Genomic DNA, 14178 nt, shown 5'->3' on the forward strand with positions numbered 1-14178 from the left:
CGGTCTCTCTGTGGGTCCGGTCTCTCCGTGGGTCCGGTCTCTCCGTGGGTCCGGTCTCTCCGTGGGTCCGGTGTCTCCGTGGGTCCGGTCTCTCTGTGGGTCCGGTCTCTCTGTGGGTCCGGTGTCTCCGTGGGTCCGGTGTCTCCGTGGGTCCGGTCTCTCTGTGGGTCCGGTCTCTCCGTGGGTCCGGTCTCTCTGTGGGTCCGGTGTCTCAGTGGGTCCGGTCTCTATGTGGGTTCGGTCTCTCCGTGGGTCCGGTCTCTCTGTGGGTCCGGTGTCTCCGTGGGTCCGGTCTCTCCGTGGGTCCGGTCTCTCCGTGGGTCCGGTCTCTCTGTGGGTCCGGTCTCTATGTGGGTCTGGTCTCTATGTGGGTCCGGTGTCTCTGTGGGTCCGGTGTCTCCGTGGGTCCGGTCTCTCCGTGGGTTCGGTCTCTCCGTGGGTTCGGTCTCTATGTGGGTCCGGTCTCTATGTGGGTCTGGTGTCTCTGTGGGTCCGGTCTCTCCGTGGGTCTGGTCTCTCCGTGGGTCTGGTCTCTCTGTGGGTCCGGTCTCTCCGTGGGTCCGGTCTCTCCGTGGGTCCGGTGTCTCAGTGGGTCCGGTCTCTATGTGGGTCCGGTGTCTCTGTGGGTCTGGTCTCTCTGTGGGTCCGGTCTCTCTGTGGGTCCAGTCTCTCCGTGGATCTGGTCTCTCTGTGGGTCCGGTCTCTCTGTGGGTCCGGTCTCTCCGTGGGTTCGGTCTCTATGTGGGTCCGGTCTCTCCGTGGGTTCGGTCTCTATGTGGGTTCGGTCTCTATGTGGGTCCGGTGTCTCCGTGGGTCCGGTCTCTCCGTGGGTCCGGTCTCTCCGTGGGTCCGGTCTCTCTGTGGGTCCGGTCTCTCTGTGGGTCCGGTGTCTCCGTGGGTCCGGTCTCTCCGTGGGTCCGGTCTCTCCGTGGGTCCGGTCTCTCCGTGGGTCTGGTCTCTATGTGGGTCCGGTCTCTATGTGGGTCCGGTCTCTATGTGGGTCCGGTGTCTCCGTGGGTCCGGTCTCTCCGTGGGTTCGGTCTCTCCGTGGGTACGGTCTCTATGTGGGTCCGGTCTCTATGTGGGTCCGGTCTCTATGTGGGTCCGGTCTCTCCGTGGGTCTGGTCTCTCTGTGGGTCCGGTCTCTCCGTGGGTCCGGTCTCTCCGTGGGTCCGGTCTCTCCGTGGGTCCGGTCTCTCTGTGGGTCCGGTCTCTATCTGGGTCCGGTCTCTCTGTGGGTTCGGGACTCTCTGTGGGTCCGGTGTCTCTGTGGGTCTGGTCTCTCTGTGGGTCCGGTCTCTCCGTGGGTCCGGTCTCTCCGTGGGTCCGGTCTCTCTGTGGGTCCGGTGTCTCCGTGGGTCCGGTCTCTCCGTGGGTCCGGTCTCTCCGTGGGTCCGGTCTCTCTGTGGGTCCGGTCTCTCTGTGGGTCCGGTGTCTCCGTGGGTCCGGTCTCTCCGTGGGTCCGGTCTCTCCGTGGGTCCGGTCTCTCCGTGGGTCTGGTCTCTATGTGGGTCCGGTCTCTATGTGGGTCCGGTCTCTATGTGGGTCCGGTGTCTCCGTGGGTCCGGTCTCTCCGTGGGTTCGGTCTCTCCGTGGGTACGGTCTCTATGTGGGTCCGGTCTCTATGTGGGTCCGGTCTCTATGTGGGTCCGGTCTCTCCGTGGGTCTGGTCTCTCTGTGGGTCCGGTCTCTCCGTGGGTCCGGTCTCTCCGTGGGTCCGGTCTCTCTGTGGGTCCGGTGTCTCAGTGGGTCCGGTCTCTATCTGGGTCCGGTCTCTCTGTGGGTTCGGGACTCTCTGTGGGTCCGGTGTCTCTGTGGGTCTGGTCTCTCTGTGGGTCCGGTCTCTCCGTGGGTCCGGTCTCTCCGTGGGTCCGGTGTCTCAGTGGGTCCGGTCTCTATCTGGGTCCGGTCTCTATCTGGGTTCGGGACTCTCTGTGGGTCCGGTGTCTCAGTGGGTCCGGTCTCTATGTGGGTCTGGTCTCTCTGTGGGTCCGGTCTCTCCGTGGGTCCGGTGTCTCCGTGGGTCCGGTCTCTCTGTGGGTCCGGTCTCTCAGTGGGTCCGGTCTCTATGTGGGTCCGGTCTCTCCGTGGGTCCGGTCTCTCTGTGGGTCCGGTCTCTATGTGGGTCCGGTCTCTCCGTGGGTCCGGTCTCTCCGTGGGTCCGGTCTCTATGTGGGTCCGGTCTCTATGTGGGTCCGGTCTCTCCGTGGGTCCGGTCTCTCTGTGGGTCCGGTGTCTCAGTGGGTCCGGTCTCTATGTGGGTCCGGTCTCTCCGTGGGTCCGGTCTCTATGTGGGTCTGGTCTCTCTGTGGGTCCGGTCTCTCCGTGGGTCCGGTGTCTCCGTGGGTCCGGTCTCTCCGTGGGTCCGGTCTCTCTGTGGGTCTGGTCTCTCTGTGGGTCTGGTCTCTATGTGGGTCCGGTCTCTATGTGGGTCCGGTGTCTCCGTGGGTCCGGTCTCTCCGTGGGTTCGGTCTCTCCGTGGGTTCGGTCTCTATGTGGGTCCGGTCTCTATGTGGGTCTGGTGTCTCTGTGGGTCCGGTCTCTCCGTGGGTCTGGTCTCTCCGTGGGTCTGGTCTCTCTGTGGGTCCGGTCTCTCTGTGGGTCCGGTCTCTCCGTGGGTCCGGTGTCTCAGTGGGTCCGGTCTCTATGTGGGTCCGGTGTCTCTGTGGGTCTGGTCTCTCTGTGGGTCCGGTCTCTCTGTGGGTCCGGTGTCTCAGTGGGTCCGGTCTCTATGTGGGTCCGGTCTCTCTGTGGGTCCGGGACTCTCTGTGGGTCCGGTGTCTCCGTGGGTCCGGTCTCTCTGTGGGTCCGGTCTCTCCGTGGGTCCGGTCTCTCCGTGGGTCCGGTGTCTCAGTGGGTCCGGTTTCTATGTGGGTCTGGTCTCTCTGTGGGTCCGGTGTCTCTGTGGGTCCGGTCTCTCTGTGGGTCCGGTCTCTCCGTGGGTCCGGTGTCTCAGTGGGTCCGGTCTCTATGTGGGTCCGGTCTCTCTGTGGGTCCGGGACTCTCTGTGGGTCCGGTGTCTCAGTGGGTCCGGTCTCTATGTGGGTCTGGTCTCTCTGTGGGTCCGGTCTCTCCGTGGGTCCAGTCTCTCTGTGGGTCCGGTCTCTCTGTGGGTCCGGTGTCTCCGTGGGTCCGGTCTCTCTGTGGGTCCGGTGTCTCCGTGGGTCCGGTCTCTCTGTGGGTCCGGACTCTATGTGGGTCCGGTGTCTCTGTGGGTCTGGTCTCTCTGTGGGTCCGGTCTCTCCGTGGGTCCGGTGTCTCAGTGGGTCCGGTCTCTATGTGGGTCCGGTCTCTCTGTGGGTCCGGGACTCTCTGTGGGTCCGGTGTCTCAGTGGGTCCGGTCTCTATGTGGGTCTGGTCTCTCCATGGGTCCGGTCTCTCTGTGGGTCCGGTGTCTCCGTGGGTCCGGTCTCTCTGTGGGTCCAGTCTCTCTGTGGGTCCAGTCTCTCTGTGGGTCCGGTGTCTCCGTGGGTCCGGTCTCTCTGTGGGTCCGGTCTCTCTGTGGGTCCGGGACTCTCTGTGGGTCCGGTGTCTATGTGGGTCCGGTCTCTCTGTGGGTCCGGGACTCTCTGTGGGTCCGGTGTCTCCGTGGGTCCGGTCTCTCCGTGGATCCAGTCTCTCTGTGGGTCCGGTGTCTCCGTGGGTCCGGTCTCTCTGTGGGTCCGGTCTCTATGTGGGTCCGGTGTTTCTGTGGGTCTGGTCTCTCTGTGGGTCCGGTCTCTCCGTGGGTCCGGTGTCTCAGTGGGTCCGGTCTCTATGTGGGTCCGGTCTCTCTGTGGGTCCGGGACTCTCTGTGGGTCCGGTGTCTCAGTGGGTCCGGGACTCTCTGTGGGTCCGGTCTCTCTGTGGGTCCGGTGTCTCAGTGGGTCCCGTCTCTATGTGGGTCTGGTCTCTCTGTGGGTCCGGTCTCTCCGTGGGTCCGGTGTCTCAGTGGGTCCGGTCTCTATGTGGGTCCGGTCTCTCTGTGGGTCCGGGACTCTCTGTGGGTCCGGTGTCTCAGTGGGTCCGGTCTCTATGTGGGTCTGGTCTCTCCATGGGTCCGGTCTCTCTGTGGGTCCGGTGTCTCCGTGGGTCCGGTCTCTCTGTGGGTCCAGTCTCTCTGTGGGTCCAGTCTCTCTGTGGGTCCGGTGTCTCCGTGGGTCCGGTCTCTCTGTGGGTCCGGTCTCTCTGTGGGTCCGGGACTCTCTGTGGGTCCGGTGTCTATGTGGGTCCGGTCTCTCTGTGGGTCCGGGACTCTCTGTGGGTCCGGTGTCTCCGTGGGTCCGGTCTCTCCGTGGGTCCAGTCTCTCTGTGGGTCCGGTGTCTCCGTGGGTCCGGTCTCTCTGTGGGTCCGGTCTCTATGTGGGTCCGGTGTTTCTGTGGGTCTGGTCTCTCTGTGGGTCCGGTCTCTCCGTGGGTCCGGTGTCTCAGTGGGTCCGGTCTCTATGTGGGTCCGGTCTCTCTGTGGGTCCGGGACTCTCTGTGGGTCCGGTGTCTCAGTGGGTCCGGGACTCTCTGTGGGTCCGGTCTCTCTGTGGGTCCGGTGTCTCAGTGGGTCCCGTCTCTATGTGGGTCCGGTCTCTCTGTGGGTCCGGTGTCTCCGTGGGTCCGGTCTCTCTGTGGGTCCAGTCTCTCTGTGGGTCCAGTCTCTCTGTGGGTCCGGTGTCTCCGTGGGTCCGGTCTCTCTGTGGGTCCAGTCTCTCTGTGGGTCCGGTGTCTCCGTGGGTCCGGTCTCTCTGTGGGTCCAGTCTCTCTGTGGGTCCGGTGTCTCCGTGGGTCTGGTCTCTCTGTGGGTCTGGTCTCTCCGTGGGTCCAGTCTCTCCGTGGGTCCGGTGTATCAGTGGGTCCGGTCTCTCTGTGGGTCCGGTGTCTCCGTGGGTCTGGTCTCTCTGTGGGTCTGGTCTCTCCGTGGGTCCAGTCTCTCCGTGGGTCCGGTGTATCAGTGGGTCCGGTCTCTATGTGGGTCCGGTGTCTCCGTGGGTCTGGTCTCTCTGTGGGTCCGGTCTCTCCGTGGGTCCGGTCTCTCTGTGGGTCCGGTCTCTCCGTGGGTCCGGTCTCTCTGTGGGTCCGGTCTCTCCGTGGGTCTGGTCTCTCTGTGGGTCTGGTCTCTCTGTGGGTCCGGTCTCTCTGTGGGTCCGGTCTCTCTGTGGGTCCGGTCTCTCTGTGGGTCCGGTGTCTCCGTGGGTCCGGTCTCTCTGTGGGTCCGGTCTCTCTGTGGGTCCGGTGTCTCCGTGGGTCCGGTCTCTCCGTGGGTCCGGTGTCTCCGTGGGTCCGGTCTCTCTGTGGGTCCGGTCTCTCTGTGGGTCCGGTGTCTATGTGGGTCCGGTCTCTCTGTGGGTCCGGTGTCTCCGTGGGTCCGGTCTCTCTGTGGGTCCGGTCTCTCCGTGGGTCCGGTGTCTCCATGGGTCCGGTCTCTCTGTGGGTCCGGTCTCTCTGTGGGTCCGGTGTCTCCGTGGGTCCGGTCTCTCTGTGGGTCCGGTGTCTCCGTGGGTCTGGTCTCTCTGTGGGTCTGGTCTCTCCGTGGGTCCGGTCTCTCCGTGGGTCCGGTCTCTATGTGGGTCCGGTCTCTCTGTGGGTCCGGTCTCTCCGTGGGTCCGGTCTCTCCGTGGGTCCGGTCTCTCTGTGGGTCCGGTCTCTCCGTGGGTCCGGTCTCTCCGTGGGTCCGGTCTCTCTGTGGGTCTGGTCTCTCCGTGGGTCCGGTGTCTCTGTGGGTCCGGTGTCTCCGTGGGTCCGGTCTCTCTGTGGGTCCGGGACTCTCTGCGAGGAGCAGGCTCTTGGGCGTGGCTGTCTCTGGGTTGGGGGCCCTGTGGGTGTCACTCCGTTTGGGCAGGGAATGGTGTGGGACACTTTGGGGGGCGGGTCTCTCTGTGACGGTTGGGCTCTATGGGGGCGGGGCTCACTGTTGGGGAGGGGGAGGATTGAAGCAGACGGTGTGATTGACGCACGGATTAACCAACCATCGTTCAGTCAGATGAAACACGCCCATTTTCCAATGGGAAAGGAGCGGCGGGGATCCATCCTGCGCCCTGTTGCCCCGGTAACCAACCCCGGTCGGTTGAGTGCTGGAGTTGGAATAGTCAGTGAGGCAGGGTCCATGGCAGAGAGTATGGGGAACCCGGGGGAGGCTGTCTACCGCCCTCGCCGTAGGGAATTGGACAAAACTCACTTTTTCCGAATGGCTTCCAAGATGTTTGGCCATCCGAGCTGCCGGGTCAGGGTCATGACCGCGGTGCCCGCTCCGGCCCCACTCCGGCCTCGGCTCTGGCCCCGACCTCGACGGCAGCCGGCCGATGTCGAGCGAGATGTGGAGGGTGCCGGTGGGTGGGGGGTGTCCGAGTACACTGAGTGGTTAGCCATGAGGAAGCGGCAGAGAGCAGAGTTGGAGACCATGGCAGATGTCAAGAGGTGGATCAACAGCAAAATCTCGGCTAATGACCTGGAGCTCCGCGTCCTGGAGGGTCTGGAGAGCGGGGAGTGGAGAGCCAAGGCCACAGCCCCTACTCCGCCGGTCGAGCCCGAGCTGCAATCCGAGGTGAGCGGCCGCCTCTGCACCCTAACAGTCTGTGCAAGAAAACCTGAGGCTGATACTTCCTCCAGCACACCCCTTTCGCGCCCCGTCCCCAGTTCCTTTTCAACACCCCCACCATCTCCATCTCAGTCCCCCCCCCCCCCGTCTCAGTCCCCCCGCCCCCCCGTCTCTGTCCCCCCCTCCCCCGTCTCTGTCCCCCCCTCCCCCGTCTCAGTCCCCCCCTCCCCCGTCTCAGTCCCCCCCTCCCCCGTCTCAGTCCCCCCCTCCCCCGTCTCAGTCCCCCCGCCCCCCCGTCTCAGTCCCCCCTCCCCCGTCTCAGTCCCCCCGCCCCCCCGTCTCAGTCCCCCCCTCCCCCATCTCAGTCCCCCCCTCCCCCATCTCAGTCCCCCCCTCCCCCATCTCAGTCCCCCCCTCCCCCATCTCAGTCCCCCCGCCCCCCCGTCTCAGTCCCCCCTCCCCCGTCTCAGTCCCCCCCTCCCCCGTCTCAGTCCCCCCCTCCCCCGTCTCAGTCCCCCCCTCCCCCGTCTCAGTCCCCCCCACCCCATCTCAGTCCCCCCCTCCCCCGTCTCAGTCCCCCCCTCCCCCGTCTCAGTCCCCCCCTCCCCCGTCTCAGTCCCCCCCTCCCCCGTCTCAGTCCCCCCCTCCCCCGTCTCAGTCCCCCCCTCCCCCGTCTCAGCCCCCCCGCCCCCCCGTCTCAGTCCCCCCGCCCCCCCCGTCTCAGTCCCCCCGCCCCCCCCGTCTCAGTCCCCCCGCCCCCCCGTCTCAGTCCCCCCGCCCCCCCGTCTCAGTCCCCCCGCCCCCCCGTCTCAGTCCCCCCGCCCCCCCGTCTCAGTCCCTCCGCCCCCCCGTCTCAGTCCCCCCTCCCCCGTCTCAGTCCCCCCCTCCCCCGTCTCAGTCCCCCCCTCCCCCGTCTCAGTCCCCCCCTCCCCCGTCTCAGTCCCCCCCTCCCCCGTCTCAGTCCCCCCCTCCCCCGTCTCAGTCCCCCCCTCCCCCGTCTCAGTCCCCCCCTCCCCCGTCTCAGTCCCCCCCTCCCCCGTCTCAGTCCCCCCCTCCCCCGTCTCAGTCCCCCCCTCCCCCGTCTCAGTCCCCCCCTCCCCCGTCTCAGTCCCCCCCTCCCCCGTCTCAGTCCCCCCCTCCCCCGTCTCAGTCCCCCCCTCCCCCGTCTCAGTCCCCCCCTCCCCCCCGTCTCAGTCCCCCCCTCCCCCCCGTCTCAGTCCCCCCCTCCCCCCCGTCTCAGTCTCCCCCGTCTCAGTCTCCCCCGTCTCAGTCTCCCCCGTCTCAGTCTCCCCCGTCTCAGTCTCCCCCGTCTCAGTCTCCCCCGTCTCAGTCTCCCCCGTCTCAGTCTCCCCCGTCTCAGTCTCCCCCGTCTCAGTCTCCCCCGTCTCAGTCTCCCCCGTCTCAGTCTCCCCCGTCTCAGTCTCCCCCGTCTCAGTCTCCCCCGTCTCAGTCTCCCCCGTCTCAGTCTCCCCCGTCTCAGTCCCCCCCGTCTCAGTCCCCCCTTCCCCCGTCTCAGTCCCCCCTTCCCCCGTCTCAGTCCCCCCCCTCCCCCGTCTCAGTCCCCCCCCTCCCCCGTCTCAGTCCCCCCCCTCCCCCGTCTCAGTCCCCCCCCTCCCCCGTCTCAGTCCCCCCCCTCCCCCGTCTCAGTCCCCCCCCTCCCCCGTCTCAGTCCCCCCCCTCCCCCGTCTCAGTCCCCCCCCTCCCCCGTCTCAGTCCCCCCCCTCCCCCGTCTCAGTCCCCCCCCCTCCCCCGTCTCAGTCCCCCCCCCTCCCCCGTCTCAGTCCCCCCCCCTCCCCCGTCTCAGTCCCCCCCCTCCGTCTCCATCTCAGTCCCCCCCCACATCACCAATCCCCTATCTCTCCCCCCCCCCCCCCCCCACTTCCCCCGTCCCCAGTTGCTCCTGGTCCCCCTCTCAACCCCAGTTCATCAAATTCAACTTCTGCCAATTCGCCAAGACCTCAACAGAATGTACGCTAGACCTTTGAAAGGGATTGAACTGTGCTGGGGTTCATTGAGTTATGTATGATCATTGAACGGCATTTCAAAAATCTGTACTGACAGCTTAATGAATAGCACCACTCATGGCCTGTGTAAGGAATCAGCCTCAGATGTAAGGTGCATACCAAGTTTGATTCACTATTTCCACTGTTCTCAATGGGGATACCAGTTGGACATTATGATTGTCTTTAGAGACAGGGAAACCTGAATTATAGCTGATAATGAACTAACTTAATGATTGGGTTGATACAGTAATTTTGATACATGTATTGCAGAGAAGCGCATCGCAGAAGCAAAATGCACCAGGCAAGTTTTATGGCATCATTCCGTTGATTAATCTACCTTCTCTGGAGCCAGTTAAGTTACTCAATGAGTATTTGGATAAAAAACGGCTGAGGCTTGTAGACTTCTTCAGAAGCAGCGATAGAGGAAAGAAAGGGAAACTCTCAAAAGATGACCTCAAGGTGGCGTTTGAAAAGGTGAGCACATGCACAGGAGGGTTTGGGGTCAATGTGAGGACACGACATAGGGTCATGCCCTTGAATTTCCAATATGTCTTCCCAGTAGATGGGATTCCTCCCTGGGAGAGTGTGTCTATATTATGTGTATGTATATTGCATCATCATCTTCATCTTTGGCCTCCATGTTTTGAGAGACAGTGGGTAAGCGCCTGGAGGTGGTCAGTGGTTTGTGCAGCAGCGCCTGGAGTGGTTATCAAGGCCAATTCTAGAGTGACAGACTCTTCCACAGGTGCTGCAGATAAAATTGGTTGTCAGGGCTGTGACACAGTTGGCTCTCCCATTGCGCTTCTGTCTTTTTTCCTGCCAACTGCTAAGTCTCTTTGACTCGCCACACATTAGCCCCGCCTTTATGGTTGCCCGCCAGCTCTGGCGAACGCTGGCAACTGACTCATTGTGATCAATGTCACAGGACTTCATGTCGCGTTTGCAGATGTCTTTAAAGCGGAGACAAGGACGGCCGGTGGGTCTGATACCAGTGACGAGCTCGCTGTACAATGTGTCCTTGGGGATCCGACCATCTTCCATGCGGCTCACATGGCCAAACCATCTCAGGCGCCACTGGCTTAGTAGCATGTATATGCTGGGGATGTTGGCCGCCTCGAGGACTTCAGTGTTGGAGATATGGTCCTGCCACCTGATGCCAAGAATCTTCCGGAGGCAGCGAAGATGGAATGAATTGAGACGTCGCTCTTGGCTGACATACGTTGTCCAGGCCTCGCTGCCGTAGAGCAAGGTACTGAGGACACAGGCTTGATACACAAACAAAGAACAAAGAAATTTACAGCACATGAACAGGCCCTTTGGCCCTCCAAGCCTGCGCCTATCCAGATCCTCTATCTAAACATGACGCCTATTTTCTAAGGGTCTGCATCTCTTTACTTCCTGCCCATTCATGTATCTGTCTAGATACATCTTAAAAGACGCTATCGTGCCCGCGTCTACCACCTCCGCTGGCGACGCGTTCCAGGCACCCACCACCCTCTGCGTAAAGAACTTTCCACTTGGACTTTTGTGTTCTGTGTCAGTGCGCCATTTTCCCACATTCTCTTGGCCAGTCTGGACGTAGCAGTGGAAGCCTTTCCCATGTGCTTGTTGATTTCTGCATCGAGAGACAGGTTACTGGTGATAGTTGAGCCTAGGTAGGTGAACTCTTGAACCACTTCCAGAGCGTGGTCGCCGATATTTATGGTTGGGGCATTTGTGACGTCCTGTCCTACGATGTTCGTTTTCTTGAGGCTGATGGTTAGGCCAATTTCGGTTCAGGCAGCCGCAAACTGTCGATGAGTCTCTGCAGACACTCTTCAGTGTGAGATGTTAATGCAGCATCGTCAGCAAAGAGGAGTTCCCTGATGAGGACTTTCTGTACTTTGGTGTTCGCTCTTAGACGGGCAAGGTTGAACAACCTGCCACCTGATCTTGTGTGGAGGAAAATTCCTTCTTCTGAAGACTTGAACGCATGAGAGAGCAGCAGCGAGAAGAAGATCCCAAACAGTGTAGGTGCAAGAACACAGCCCTGTTTCACGCCACGCAAGATAGGAAAGGGGTCTGATGAGGCACCGCTATGCTGAAATGTGCCTTTCATATTGTCATGGAATGAGGTGATTATACTTGTAGTAGCTTTGGTGGGCATCCAATCTTTTCTAGTAGTCTGAAGAGACCACGTCTGCTGACGAGGTCAAAGGCTTTGGTGAGATCAATGAAAGCAACGTAGAGGGGCATCTGTTGTTCACGGCATTTCTCCAATTGCTGTCGAAGGGAGAACAGCATGTCAATGGTGGATCTCTCTGCTCGAAAGCCACACTGTGCCTCAGGGTAGACACGCTCAGCCAGCTTCTGGAGCCTGTTTAAAGCGACTCGAGCGAAGACTTTCCCCACTATGCTGAGCAGGGAGATTCCACGGTAGTTGTTGCAGTCACCGCGGTCGCCCTTGTTCTTATAGAGGGTGATGATATTGGCATCGCGCATGCCCTGTGGTACTGCTCCCTCGTCCCAGCACAGGCATAGCAGTTCGTGCAGAGCTGAAAGTATAGCAGGCTTAGCACTCTTGATTATTTCAGGGGTAATGCCGTCCTTCCCCAGGGGCTTTTCCGCTGGCTAGAGAATCAATGGCATCACTGAGTTCCGATTTTGTTGGCTATACGTCCAGCTCATCCATGACTGGCAGAGACTGGGCTGCATTGAGGGTGGTCTCAGTGACAACATTTTCCCTGGAGTACAGTTCTAGGTCGTGTTCCACCCAGCGGTCCATTTGCTTGCGTTGGTCAGTGATTGTGTCCCCTGATTTAGATTTGAGGGGGGCGATCTTCTTGATGGTTGGCCCAAAAGCCCTCGTTTTGCAAGCTGGAACGTCAGAACTGTGTGTCCTGGCCTGTCATAGAACATAGAACATTACAGCGCAGTACAGGCCCTTCGGCCCTCGATGTTGCGCCGACCTGTGAAACCATCTGACCTAAACTATTCCATTTTCATCCATATGTCTATCCAATGACCACTTAAATGCCCTTAAAGTTGGCGAGTCTACTACTGTTGGAGGCAGGGCGTTCCACGCCCCTACTACTCTCTGAGTAAAGAAACTACCTCTGACATCTGTCCTATATCTATCACCCCTCAACTTAAAGCTATGTCCCCTCGTGTTTGCCATCACCATCCGAGGAAAAAGACTCTCACTATCCACCCTATCTAACCCTCTGATTATCTTATGTCTCTATTAAGTCACCTCTCCTCCTCCTTCTCTCTAACGAAAACAACCTCAAGTCCCTCAGCCTTTCCTCGTAAGACCTTCTCTCCATACCAGGCAACATCCTAGTAAATCTCCTCTGCACCCTTTCCAAAGCTTCCACATCCTTCCTATAATGCGGTGACCAGAACTGCACACAATACTCCAGGTGCGGCCGCACCAGAGTTTTGTACAGCTGCAGTATGACCTCGTGGCTCCGAAACTTGATCCCCCTACTAATAAAAGCTAACACACCATATGCCTTCTTAACAGCCCTATTAACCTGGGTGGCAACTTTCAGGGATTTATGTACCTGGACACCAAGATCTCTCTGCTCATCTACACTACCAAGAATCTTCCCATTAGCCCAGTACTCTGCATTCCTGTTACTCCTTCCAAAGTGAATCACCTCACACTTTTCCGCATTAAACTCCATTTGCCATCTCTCAGCCCAGCTTTGCAGCCTATCTACGTCCCTCTGTAACCTACAACATCCTTCGGCACTATCCACAACTCCACCGACCTTCGTGTCATCTGCAAATTTACTAACCCACCCTTCTACACCCTCATCCAGGTCATTTATAAAAATGACAAACAGCAGTGGCCCCAAAACAGATCCTTGCGGTACACCACTAGTAACTAAACTCCAGGATGAACATTTGCCATCAACCACCACCCTCTGTCTTCTTTCAGCTAGCCAGTTTCTGATCCAAAGCTCTAAATGACCTTCAACCCCATATTTCCGTATTTTCTGCAATAGCCGACCGTGGGGAACCTTATCAAACGCCTTACTGAAATCCATATACACCACATCCACTGCTTTACCCTCATCCAACTGTTTGGTCACCTTCTCAAAAAACTCAATAAGGTTTGTGAGGCATGACCTACCCTTCACAAAACCGTGCTGACTATCACTAATGAACTTATTCTTTTCACGATGATTATAAATCCTGTCTCTTATAACCTTTTCCAACATTTTACCCACAACCGAAGTAAGGCTCACAGGTCTATAATTACCAGGGCTGCCTCTACTCCCCTTCTTGAACAAGGGGACAACATTTGCTATCCTCCAGTCTTCCGGCACTATTCCTGTCGACAATGACGACATAAAGATCAAGGACAAAGGCTCTGCAATCTCCTCCCTGGCTTCCCAGAGAATCCTAGGATAAATCCCATCTGGCCCAGGGGACTTATCTATTTTCACACTTTCCAAAATTGCTAACACCTCCTCCTTGTGAACCTCAATCCCATCTAGCCTAGTAGTCTGTATTTCAGTATTCTCCTCGACAACATTTTCTTTCTCTACTGTAAATACTGACGAAAAATATTCATTTAACGCTTACCCTATCTCCTCTGATTCCACACACAACTTCCCACTACTATCCTTGATTGGCCCTAATCTAACTCTAGTCATTCTTTAATTCCTGATATACCTATAGAAAGCCTTAGGGTTTTCCTTGATCCTATCCGCCATTGACTTCTCGTGTCCTCTCCTTGCTCTTCTAAGCTCTCCCTTTAGATCCTTCCTGGCTAGCTTGTAACTCTCAAGCGCCCTAATTGAGCCTTCACGTCTAATCCTAACATAAGCCTTCTTCTTCCTCTTGACAAGCGCTTCAACTTCTTTAGTGAACCACGGCTCCCTCGCTCGACAACTTCCTCCCTGCCTGACAGGTACATACTTAGCAAGGACACGCAGTAGCTGCTCCTTGAATGAGCTCCACATTTCGATTGTTCCCATCCCCTGCAGTTTCCTTCGCCATCCTACGCATCCTAAATCTTGCCTAATCGCATCATAATTTCCTTTCCCCCAGCTATAATTTTTACCCTGCGGTATATACCTGTCCCTGCCCATCGCTAAGGTAAACCTAACCGAATTGTGATCACTATCACCAAAGTGCTCACCTACATCTAAATCTAACACCTGGCCGGGTTCATTACCCAGTACCAAAACCAATGTGACATCGCCCCTGGTTGGCCTGTCTACATACTGTGTCAGAAAACCCTCCTGCACACACTGGACAAAAACTGACCCATCGAAAGTACTCGAACTATAGTATTTCCAGTCAATATTTGGAAAGTTAAAGTCCCCCATAAAAACTACCCTGTTACTCTCGCTCCTGTCGAGAATCATCTTCGCTATCCTTTCCTCTACATCTCTGGAACTATTCGGAGGTCTATAGAAAACTCCCAACAGGGTGCCCTCTCCTCTCCTGTTTCTAACCTCGGCCCATACTACCTCAGTAGACGAGTCCTCAAACGTCCTTTCTGCCGCTGTAATACTCTCCTTGATTAATAATGCCACACCCCCCTCCCCCTCTTTTACCATCTTCTCTGTTCTTACTGAAACATCTATATCCCGGAACCTGCAACATCCATTCCTGTCCCTGCTCTACCCATGTCTCTGAAATGGCCACAACATCGAGATCCCAGGTACCAAC

General features: G+C 58.7%; 1 protein-coding gene across 2 annotated transcripts in view; it reads left to right on the forward strand.

Moving 5' to 3' along the window:
* Positions 1–5980: 5980 nt before the first annotated feature.
* Positions 5981–14178, forward strand: part of si:dkey-197j19.5 (EF-hand calcium-binding domain-containing protein 12) — a 127168-nt gene continuing 118970 nt past the window's right edge. For both annotated transcript variants that reach the window (XM_068052287.1, XM_068052288.1), the window contains exons 1-2: positions 5981–6511; positions 8779–8982. In XM_068052287.1, coding sequence (XP_067908388.1) covers positions 6074–6511; positions 8779–8982 — 642 coding nt within the window. In that variant the 5' untranslated portion in view covers positions 5981–6073. The remainder of the gene's footprint in view (positions 6512–8778; positions 8983–14178) is intronic.

Source organism: Heterodontus francisci, chromosome 19, assembly GCF_036365525.1.
Source record: "Heterodontus francisci isolate sHetFra1 chromosome 19, sHetFra1.hap1, whole genome shotgun sequence".
In the NCBI taxonomy this organism is placed as follows: Eukaryota; Metazoa; Chordata; class Chondrichthyes; order Heterodontiformes; family Heterodontidae; genus Heterodontus; species Heterodontus francisci.